The 12,437-nt window shown below is 37.2% G+C and overlaps 1 protein-coding gene across 1 annotated transcript; it reads left to right on the top strand.

Moving 5' to 3' along the window:
- Positions 1–3,379: 3,379 nt before the first annotated feature.
- On the top strand, positions 3,380–11,534 carry LOC109417196 (longitudinals lacking protein, isoforms H/M/V-like; the record flags this gene model as incomplete). Its single annotated transcript, XM_062843419.1, has 2 exons — positions 3,380–4,007; positions 4,066–11,534. Coding segments are annotated over 2 exons (765 nt in total), but the record flags the coding sequence as incomplete, so codon positions are not given.
- Positions 11,535–12,437: the final 903 nt, after the last annotated feature.

Raw genomic sequence — 12,437 nt, 5'->3', positions numbered from 1 at the left:
GAACACGTTCGATGCGTTCAGAGTGCGTTGCGTGGTATGGTGACCAAACTTGCACGGCGTACTCTAGAATACTGCGGATGAGCGTACAGTATAGGGTCTTCAAGGTATATATATTATTGAACTCTTGCGTGTTGCGTTTTATGAATCCTAATGTGGCAAATGCTTTGGCTATCGTCGTCGAAATGTGCTTAGCAAACGTTATTTTTTTGTCGAAAATCACACCCAAGTCTTTAATCCATTCCACTTGTTCAAGGGGAGAACCATTCAGTGCGTAGTCGAAAGAGATTGGCGATTGTACCCGACTGAAACTAATTACTTTGCATTTTTTAACGTTCACATGCATTCCGTTATTGTTACACCATTCGCTGAGGATGTCGATATCATGCTGTAACGCAACGCAGTCCAGCAGAGACGAGATAGAACGAAATATTTTCAAGTCATCTGCATAGAAGAGCTTTCCAGAGCGGAGACGAAGACACAAGTCGTTAATAAACAGCACAAAAATCAGCGGCCCTAAGTGGCTCCCTTGCGAAACGCCTGAGGGAATGTGGAATCCTATTGAAGAAGCGTTCCCAAACGATACAAATGCCGTTCTGTTTGTGAGGTAGTCCTTTAACCAATTGGTCAGCCAGGCGGGAAATCCGTAGTGTTGAAGTTTCGCAATCGCAAGATTGTGAGGAACTTTATCGAATGCCTTTGCAAAGTCCACATAGATCGAGTCAACTTGCACGCGCTTGTCCATGCACGGAAACAGAAAGTTGGAGTAGTCCATCAAATTCGTAAGTGTTGACCGATTTTTAACAAACCCGTGCTGGCACTCCGATATGATTGGAAGCGCGACAGGAAACATGACATCATAAATCAAACGTTCAAATACCTTAGCTAAGCATGGTAGAAGCGAAATAGCTCGGTAGTTTTCAACGTTATGAACGTTACCAGATTTGTGTATCGGGATGATCGCAGCAGTTTTCCAGGCGGTCGGGAACTTACCGCTCGTAAGAGATCGGTTGAAAATGATCGTCATTGGGACAGCGAGAGGGGCGGCGCACGATCTAACAAAAACTGGAGGCAATCTATCCGCGCCTGGCCCTTTCGAAGGATCCACTGAACTGAGGGCAGCATGGATGTTGACTTCACTTAGAGCGGGTTGTGCTAGGGACATATTGTATGACGGAATACTGTCGATGTACGGGCCTGTTGCGGAGACATCGTTTGTTTCATACACATCTTTGAAGAAGTCAGCAAATAGATTCGCAGCCTCATCGGTTGAGTTTGACCTTATGTTGTTGTAGGTTACGTCGCTGGGAATAGACTTATTACGTTTTTTTGAGTTGACATAAGACCAGAACGAGGAAGGATTAGCTTGCAAATCAGTTTCGGTACGATTTAAGTAGTCCTTGAAGGCGGAATCCACGGATGATTGGTAACTGGATTCCAATTGTTGCAGATTCATTTTGGCTATGTGCGTTCTTTGCTTGAAGTATCTTTTCCTGGCCTTGCGGAGAACGTCGGCGCTCTTCTGGTACAGTGTCCAGAAATTCGGCAGAGTTTGAGCACCACTTATGAAGCTCGAATCCTCCCTTCATCAGTAGCTCTTCCAGTTCAGTACGGGCCAGCATCAATTCCTCTAGGGTATCAGCACCCGAAAGTGCGTCGTCGATATAGAAGTCGTTTTCCAGTATTTCTGCTCCACGAGGGTGGTCGTGCCCTTCATCACGAGCCAACTGCTTCAGCGTGCGAGTGACCAAGTACGGCGCAGACGCCGTCCCATAGGTAACGGTCAAAAGCTCGAGTGTCTTGAGGGGCTCTGCGGGATCTGATCTCCAAAAAACACGCTGATACTTTGTGTGGTCAGTATGCACCAGCATCATGCGGTACATCTTAGAGATGTCCGCCGTGAACACAAACGCATGTGTTCGAAATCGAAGAGCAATATCGATGAGCGAATCCTGGATAATAGGGCCGATCATCAGAGTGTCGTTCAAAGACAGATCCGAACTCGATTGTGCTGAAGCGTCAAACACGGTTCGACGCTTGGTGGTAGACAAGTTTGGTTTGAGTATAGCGTGGTGGGGTAGATACAATCCACCAGCTTCTTCTTCGTTCGGATCGACTTCCCGACAGTAGCCAAGCTGCCTGTACTCCTCCAGAAAAGCACAATGTGCCTCCTTGAGTTCTGCGTTTTTCGTCAGCTTTTTCTCGAGGTACGAGAATCGTAGTAGAGCGTGCTGCTTCGAGTCGCCGAGTTGGCTCACATTGTCACGAAAAGGCAACTTGACGATGTATCTCCCGTTTGGGAGCCGGCTGTAAGAGTAGAACTGCTCACATGCCGCCTCTTCAGACGACAGACTGGAAGCGGTGGGTACCGCCTCGGATTCCCAGAATCTTTCAATGAGATCGTTCAAATCTGCTTCACGGACCGCGACGTTGCAGTGGGTGACTTCATACTTCCAGCTTGAAGTGTCGGCGATGCCGCCGACCACGCAACCAAAAACTGTCTACTGTAGAAACGGCAGGCTTTCGGCGAGCTTAACCTTACTTGAATTCAGAAGACCGAAGAAGTGGCCGACTCCAATCAACATATTCACCCGTTGAGGGCGGTGAAACTCCGGGTCGGCGAGGTTTAGCCCGGACGGTATCGGCCATGTAGAAATGTTAACGTTCTTTGCAGGTATGATGCCAGTAATCCGATTGATCAAAACGTTCCAACAGACGCATTGCGTTAAGAATAATGTTAAACTTTAAATATCTAGTATCTAGTACATACCTAGTATTCGCAGGATTGCGAGTACATTTTATACATTGTACACGGAGTACATTTTATACATTTATACACGGTACCTATCATTCATATGAAACGAAAATTGGGCCTTATCTACAAAAAAAAAATGTGTACTTTAAAAACCGAGAAAACCGGAAAAAAGACGTGAATTTCAAAACTGAAATTTAGTGGCCATCCTGATTCACGGCGTCTATGGTAGAATTTTAGGTTTTTACCTAAAGTTGCCACATGACTCGAACTCTTGTCCCACAATTCAAACTTTTGCCCGACACAGACGGATAATGAAATCGAATTCGGTCTTTTATTTCGGGGCGTAATTAATTAGGTATATTTTGAAGATGCTTTAGCATGTATAACTTTTTGCAAAAAAAAAAATGGAAATCATATTGTACACATAGTACAATATGGTTTCCATTTTTTTTTTTTGCAAAAAGTTATACATGCTAAAGCATCTTCAAAATATACCTAATTAATTACGCCCCGAAATAAAAGACTGAATTCGATTTCATTACAATTGGGCTCAGAAATTTCAAAAACTTTTGACCCACTTTACTCTATTTTCATTGTCCTTACCGACCACCGCTTCACCATTAACTGAAACTACTATATACATATTTGTTTTGTTTCTTTGTTACAGATAATCATGACCAGCATTCAAATTCCTCATCACATTCTATACATACATCTTTGCAACCTCAAACGCAGACATTGACGTCGTCAGTTGTCGGTTTACCGGCAAACAACAACGTTGCTACCTCCATTGTGTCATCAGCTTCAACTCCCTCAAATAGTTCGAATATATTATCCGCACCCGCCGTTGCAGTTGCTGCAGCGGCAGCTACTGCTGTAAAAAAAACTGACTCAGTTCAGCAGCAGCAAGTCGCAGAAGCTTTAAAACTACAGCTAGTGAAGCATCAAAGTCAGCAACAAACTCAGCAGACGGATGATGACGAACGAAGTGGTGCAGAACAGGCTGAAGGGCCTGATGATCATGATTCGGACAACGACTCGGACGATTCGCAACGTCCTGTGCAGGGAACAACTGGTTTGACTGAAAGTCAAGATACTAAAGCAATCAACCAATCCGAACTAATGATTGAACCAAAAAATGAGTACGATGATGGTCAAGATGAGAATGTTGAAGATTTAACTCTAGATGAGGAAGAGTTGCTGGATGATTTAGATCAAGCAGGACCCAGTCATGGTGGTGAAGGCTCTAGTCAAAGTAAGTATCATTATTGTATTTACGCACAGGCCCAAATATTGACTGTTACTTTGTACAGGTTACGCCCAGTGGCAGATGGATCGTGAGCAGAACGAAGCATTTATGACTGCTCAGGACGGCGGACAACACCGAGATGCGCAAGGTAAGCCAATTTTCATTTTGACTGATACGATGCACAAAACATTCGAGGTTTGAATATCTTAAAATGAATCTCCGGCTTAATACAAAGAGGATATCTATAACTTTTCATTATCATGTGTTAAATGAATGTTCAATAGTATGCTCCAATTATACAACCTCGATAGTTTTTTGGATCGTACGTCTTCAATGTGTTTAATAGTTTTTTTTTTGTTGGAATCAGTGAGAAAAAATAATCAATTAAATCATACGTCGTTAAAACAGTATAATATGAATGAGTTGATACATATATGAAAATGGAAATTCGTAATTCTGTTGATATGAAGCTAATTAGACGCCTAGTCTAAAAAGAAAGTAATGTGACATTCCCTAATATAGTAATCTTCAACGCAAAAAGTTTGAACGGGACTCGTTGCAACTAATTATTATTTGTCTTTATTAAAGAGATTTTCAGCCGGGGGCTGGTTCATCTCTGTATCGAGAGAGGTCATTACTCGTCAAACTTGTAATATTCGTAAAATGGTACAGTGACCCCACACCGTTGAATCACCCACAGTTCATGAATCAGCTGATCACCACAAGGTAACTTGTTATATATATATATATATATATATATATATATATATATATATATATATATATATATATATATATATATATATATATATATATATATATATATATATATATATACAGCGCCGAATTTGATTTTTCTTCCAAAATCAACGAAAATTGTCGGTATGATTTGGGAAAATCAAGTTGCAACTAACTCTAATATGTTTAATCAGCGTGTTTATGAAGGAAAAGTGCTGGAGTGTGCTTCACCTAAAACATTGAGCAAAACGCCTGATTCATAAGATGTGGGAAAAACGTGGGTATGGCACAAATTATGAATCAGGTGAAAAATCGGCTGAATTTTTTCAATTTTAGAATATTTTTCACCAGTTTTTTATTTTTTGTAAGAAATGCTCTTTGAAAGCTTCAGGCGCTTGTCAATTAAATATGTAAATACCATGTTGGAGTTTTTCTTCAAAGTAGATCATCTCCTCTAAGGTGAATCGACTCAGATTTTTTGATTATTTTTTACTCATGTGTTCTGTTCTACGATGGTGGTTCTACTGCCCTAAAGACGTATAGTGTCATGAGTTTCACGAAATTTGCAAAAAAAAACCGTTGATTCATAAATAGTGTCTCAACTGATTCATATTTGTGAAGAAGTATTCTGCTGATTCATAAATTGTGGTTTCCGAAATTCTACTAGAAAGTCAAAATTTTCACATTTTTCATTACACTGCAGTTTTTTTACGCGGTACCGCGTTATTTCAAAACCCGTCGTAAAAAAACGAGTTTTTTTCAAAAACATGCGCAAAATAGTCAGGATTACATATAACGCGACTTGCCGTTTTTTGGAATAACGCGGTTTTTTTTTACGACGGTTTTTGAAATAACGCGGTTTTTTACGACGTTTTTTTTTAATAACGCGGATTTTTTTTACGCGGTACCATTACCGTCGTAAAAAAACTTCAGTGTATATTTAACGAGCAAAGTGTTCGTGAATTAGAAGTATAGACACAACCATAATTTTTGATTTTGACCTCATTCAAATATATGGTTGATTTTCTCACTTATTCATTTTTTTATGTTGCAAAAACCCTTTGATGATTCATACGTGTGGGGTCACTGTATAATTATCTTGAAACGAAATCCTCACTCCATGAAGAAACTTATTGTTTTCTGCATTGGAATAATTTTCTGGACAACTTGTAGCATGGTACGAGTACAACTAGTCAATATGTAGGCTGAGTGTATCAGTTATCGCCCTATTTGGCCATAGTTGTTATCAGCTGTCGGACGCATAAATGTCACATGTTACATTTCGACATTTTTGAGATTTTTAAGTCAAACGTCGTATATGTTGAAACGCATTTTTGAAATATTTTGACAACATATAAATTTATATACAGTCAACTTTCGTTCGTTGCACTAAGCCCTTAGCCCAGTGAGTGAAATACGTTTACTAGGTGGGCTGAATTTTCAGCTGTCAAATAATTTATAACGATAGAGATTCAGGGCTCAAAAACGTTAAAATGTGACGTTTGATTTCGTTTTAACCTTACGGGCCTCCAGTTAAAACAATGCCCACCCAAACGTAGCGCAACGAACGAAGGTTGGCTGTATATTTCCATAGTTGAATTGCGTTGCAAATATATCTAATTTTTCTAATTTTTGTTTTGAAACAATCATAAATTGTTTTAATGAACTTTGTTTAATATATAAAAATATGTTTTTTGATGTCACAAAGACTGTTTTGGGTTTAGTTTGAATTTCTTTGCGTTTACATATTAGAAGACACAAGGTGTTGGTACGGCACAGTAGAGCTGCCTCCACCATTTTCGTCAGAATTGTTGAGGTGTTTTTTTCATGAGCGGAGCCACGTGAAATGTCGTGGTGTAACTCTGTATTACAATTTTTTATTAATAAATTTTCATATATATATGTTGATTGTTTTTTCTCATTGATGTGTAGTTCTTTCACCATTAATCCCTTACTTACTAGTATAATTTCAGTACTCATTGGTGTTTGTTTAGCATTTTTTGGTTTATATTTTGTTCCGTATTAAATTTTTCATTACCTTTTGATGGGCTCCGTGGTGTTAAATAGGCGAAATATGCACACACGATCAAAATTTGCATCTTGTGCTTGTAGGTTTGAAATGGCTTTAAAATAATGCTTATACTGATCTAGCTAACTTTACGATACTAGATTGGATCGTGTGTGTACCAGTACATAGATAAATTCGTCATAATAAAATATTGTGTGAAGTTGAACGCATAACTTACAGTTGAAATAACTTAAAACTGTGCATACATCAATCTAAATTGATATCCACAGGGGTATAAGAGAAAACAAAAATATTACTTTGATTATAAATATGGTTGACGTTTGTAGTGCAATTCATTGATTGTATATTTTGAAAACTATAACAGTATTGTAGTATTTATTTTGCATGTTACTTCAATATAATTTCACTCACTTTATTATCAAACAAAATGGCATAAAACATATAATTATTCGTATAGTTTACATATTTTATAATAATAGTAATTCTGTATCAATTTAGTCTCCTGTGAAAATGATGTATATCCGCTACTTGTTTCGTGTCTTTCAATTGATTCTTAATCTAGTTCAAGTGCCTGTATAACAAGTATAATGGATAAACAACTGAAATTAAAACGAAGATATCAGTATCGTATGATGTAACTGTAAACTTTAAGTAATTTACAGTGAGGTATAATTCAGAATGACTGGTAAATAGTGTTACAACACAAAGGAGGTGAAAGTAAGCACCATTTGCAGCTAAAAATTGTATGACCCGGTAGATCAATCATCAGTGACCGAGTTATTGAGTAATTCATATTATACATTGCCTTCACTCTGGTACACCCGATTCTTTTTTTTTTTTTTGTTCGGGTCTTTTTTTTATATAACTTTGAACCTGTTGACTTGATTTCTCATATACGGATTGTCTCCCTGTGTACACATTTTTATGTGAATCGGTTCAAAATTGACTGAGTTATAGCAAAAGAACAACCCGTGTAAAAAAAAGGAATCGTATGTACTGGTAAATACCACCCCCACATGCACCAGATAGTACATGATGCTTGGTAAGGATATTTCGTTGCTTACTTTTGGCGCTGAAGACACTAGGGGTAGGCGGGGCATAATGAGCAGCTTAAGCATTTTGCCACCAAATCCAGTAAATTAAGTGCAACCAAAGTGTAATTTTAACGTTCAATCCTCATTTGAACCTTAACTGACAAAAGTCAATCGTTGAAATTTCGAATAAAGTTATAAATGTTGTAGAACTTTATGTTTTAAAAAACGTATAAAATCGCGAGTTGCGTTTTGGGGGTGGGGCATAATGAGCACCCTAGGTGGGGCAGGATGATCAATATCAGTTTTGTACACAATCAAATGCTAATTGGCTGTTCTTGTCAATGATAAAGCATACCGGCAACAATCAATAAGAATTTGAAGGGGTTACGGGGTTGATTTTGTAGGAAACTGTGGGGTTCCAATGAGTCTTCTATTGAGGAATTTTTAAACGGTGATAATATACAGATACTGAAATTTTAAAGCTAATAAATTGAAAGTTACAGACAAAACCTTACTATATGCATCAAAACAGAGAAACCCAAAATTAAAATTTGTTTGTTGAAGATGTTTACCATTTTCATTATTTTTTCACTAGTTGCTCATTCTGCCCCACCCTACTACCAACTCTTTGAAGCATATTTTTTCAACAAAATAATTATACAAATAGCTGAAAAGTGTTACAAATAAATTTCATTGGCCTAGGGAATATCAAGAAAATTGATAGATGCTCACTAAGTTGTGATTTCGATACCCAAAACCTTATTTTAGGTCACCTGGTTCTTATAGTACATGACCACTTTACGCATTTTGTTTATTTTTTCAAGGTAAACGGATTTTTTGACTAATGTTCTGTCATCAACTCATTGGATTTTAGATAATAAGGCTACAATCAAGCAATTTGTTTTGTTAATTTGAAGATTTACAGTGAAAATACAAGGTGCTCATTATGCCCCCCACCTACCCCTATATTTGCAAATTCATTCTATTCAAATACAAAGTGATAACGGTACCGATTGATTCCGTTATGTTTATTACATGCGTGATCAATTGTAACAAAAGTACAACAATAAAAAATAAAACAAACAGTACTTTAGCCTTACAGTCGCTATAGACTGTATTGTCTTGTGAATAGAAAATCCTAACAACTGACAACAGCCGTATACTGGCAACACCAGAAAAAGTTCAAGCTTTCGACAGACTTTGTGTTGGAGAACATAATTTTTTTTATCTTTACGAATACATTAGTTCCCTCGTATTCAAGGTCTCTCGAAACGTCAAGTTTAATTGGCTCCGAAAGTTCTATCCGTCAGAGTATATATAGGGTTTGGGTGCTAGTAGTGGACCCCCTAAGCCATCGAAATTTACTTTTGCGACTTTTTAGCAATGTTCCCTCAATGGATTGTCGCAAAGTAAAATTTTACAACAATTTTCGTGTATCCTCTAACACCTTCAAACATACAACATTAATTAATTAACCCAGTGAAAAACACATTTGAAAGTATGCATCAAGGTTGCCTACTGCCCATAATCACATAGTTGACGTAAGCGTCACTGTAGTTTTCAACACACTTTTGAAATTTTAACAATGTTAAAGAAAAGTTTATGATTTTTTCACGTTGATATCTAGCTAGTGATTAGATCTTGTGCTCTATTGAATAAAACTGGTCACAATTATGCACATTTGATAGATATTAGCTTGTGAATGCTGGCATTGTCATGTTATCTGCCTAGGCGTCGACGGTGCCTATAGTGGACCCCCTCCTGAGTGTGCGTATCGTGGACCCTTTTGAAATAAACGATATTTGTTGCCACTGGGCAATTTGTGCCAGGAACTGCTGTGTAGCAAGGATGTTTTTGATCACCTGGCAATCATTTGACTCATTTAGTTCAGAAGCTTAATAATGAAATGAGGTGTGCGGTAAACTTGTAGATAAGTGTTGTTCCTATAATTATCACCGTACCATATCTTAACTCTCACATATACGGCGTGAGAGTAACACCTACTCATACTAAACGATCGAAAAAATCGATCGTTTAGTATGAGTAGGTGATACTAACACCTTTACGCCGTAAATGTAAGAGTTAGAATATGGCGTCCTTGGTGATAATTGTAGGAAAAACAATAATCTACAAGTTTGTCGAACATCACGTTTAGGCTTCTGTACTAAGATATAGACAAATGAGTCAAATGATTGCCAGATGATCGAAAACATCCTTGCTGTGTAGCAATGTAATTGATGTTTTTACTGTGGAGGTCCACTATAGGCGCAGGGTTCATTACTAATACCCAACCCCTAGCCTTTGCTTTGAGTACACTGAGAAAACTAATTTTAAAAAGGAGAGGTGAGGCGCATTGAATCCGTACCAAATAATTTGTTCAATAACTCAGTTAATATTCATTTTCCAACATGACCTTGTTGTACATTTTTTTTTGCAAATATGGTCTAGTTTCATTGCCTTCCGCAGTACCAGTCACCCTGTATAATAATCAACTGTAATTAAAACGGGGAAAGCATCGGATGAATGTAACTGTAAATTTTAAATAATTTGCAGTGAGGTATAATTCAGTCATTTACTTGTACGACACGGAGTGTAATCGCGCGGTTTAATGAAGTGATATGTGTTGATTTTGTGCGGTGTTGTATAATTTATACACACAACAATGGGCATGGTAAGTATATTCTTCCGTAAATGTATCGTTGCGGAAGATTTAATTATTGTTATTTGTTCATATTTTATTAACTCTTCAACACAACGGCGGTTCGATTTATAAACTGGACAGCTTGTGTGTACGATATATTGTTTGTTTAGTTTTTTAGCTCTGATATTAAATGCAAACTAACAGGATATCGCATTTAATAAAATTACATTTACTTTTACAATTTATCAATGCGATCATTAGTGATCATAATGTTCAATAAGCATTCAAACTACAATGAAAATGTTTATAAAAATGTTTCTATTTATGTAATTGAAACATTATTGTTTTGTTTGATTCTTAAAACAATGTACCGTGCGGTACCCACATTCTGAACGGTTAAGGGAATCTCACAACAAATCCTAAAATAAATGGAAGTTCTTGTTGCTAGAGATAATGCTTCACACTACCATCAATTGTGTTTTTTTGTCTAGCTAAATGTATAAAATAAATTAAATCTCATAATAACTTCCAGTCTCTGATCTAGACATATATTTGTTTTTGAACGACATGTTCCTAATTATGGACACCATAAGAAGCCGTGGTCCTAATTCTGAACACATAGTGTTACTTACTATGTACAAACACATTCTCTACATTCGCAGTTAAGCCAAAAACAATATGTTTTGTAACGCTTGGATAATAGAGGGGCTTAATAAAATTAACACCTCAACTCTCGATTCAATATATGCTTCATAAAAGGAAAATCTATTTTGCGTTAGCCGACTGTTCAGAATATGGAGCTGTCTATAATATGGTGCTCGCACGGTAATGCTCAAAATTCTCATAACTTATATGAATTTTACATTCAGCTATTCACGACATTTTTAAAATCGTTGAGCCAATTAATAATGTGACTTAGGCCGTTCGCAATGCTGTTTTATTTTGTATGGCGAGTTTTGTCGGCCAAATTGCCTGAAACTTGGCTATACATTTAAAGCTTTTTTACGCGGTTTGTTACGTGGTCCGCGTAAAAAAACGAGTTCTTCCAAAAAAAAAAAAACGTCGTAAAAGTACCGCGTTTTTTTTTTTTTTTTTCAAAACCCGCGTAAAATAGCCAGGACCACATCTACCGTGACTTGATTTTTTTACGAAGTTTTTTTTTTTTAATAACGCAGTTTCTTTTTAATAACACGTTTTTTACGCGATACAATTACCGTTACCGTAGTAAAAATAAAATCAGTGTATAATTCAGCTGCGTTGGGAAGGATTTGAGAACAAATCTGAGTTCAACAGGTTTCAGAAAACCCTCCATGACGAAGAGAACAAAACTGTCGAAAATACAGTCAGGTTTTTTTACGCGGGGGATACTTACCGCGTAAAAAAAACTCATTTCAAAATTCAAAAAACCGCGTAAAAAAGTCACCATTTCTCGACGAATCATGCAAAAATAAGGCGATGATTTTTTTTTTTGTATGGAGTTTTCATTTACACGGCCGCGTGAATGAAAACCGCGTAAAAAAAGACCTGACTGTACGTAAGTTCCCCTATACAGGCCTGGTAACGAATCACTTTTAAGTGATATACAGTGACCCCACACCGATGAATCACCTTAATTTTTGTACACTGTTCATGAATCACCATGTTGATCAAATGGAGTGATCCATAAACTGTGGTAATTTTTTCCGATTCATAAATTGTGGGGTCACTGTAGTCACTTATTTCGTAAATCTGACAACATTGAGAAGGTAATAGAAGAATTTTGGTAAAACAGCAACGCCAAGATTGATGCACAAATTTCCATTCAGACACCGCGCTTTAGAAAAAAATTTAGGCTGCGCCGCTTAATAAATAATTATGATGTCGACTAATACATCTACAATTTTACCTTATTTGGGAGAATACACACAAAAATGTGTAACAGTTACACATTCTAAGAAACAGCTCGTACATTCCTCTAGATGCAAAATTTCTTTTTTTTTTTCGTTTACCAAGGT

The sequence above is a fragment of the Aedes albopictus genome, unplaced genomic scaffold (assembly GCF_035046485.1).
Source record: "Aedes albopictus strain Foshan unplaced genomic scaffold, AalbF5 HiC_scaffold_196, whole genome shotgun sequence".
Lineage (NCBI taxonomy): Eukaryota > Metazoa > Arthropoda > Insecta > Diptera > Culicidae > Aedes > Aedes albopictus.
This window is presented reverse-complemented; position numbering and strand designations above follow the sequence as displayed.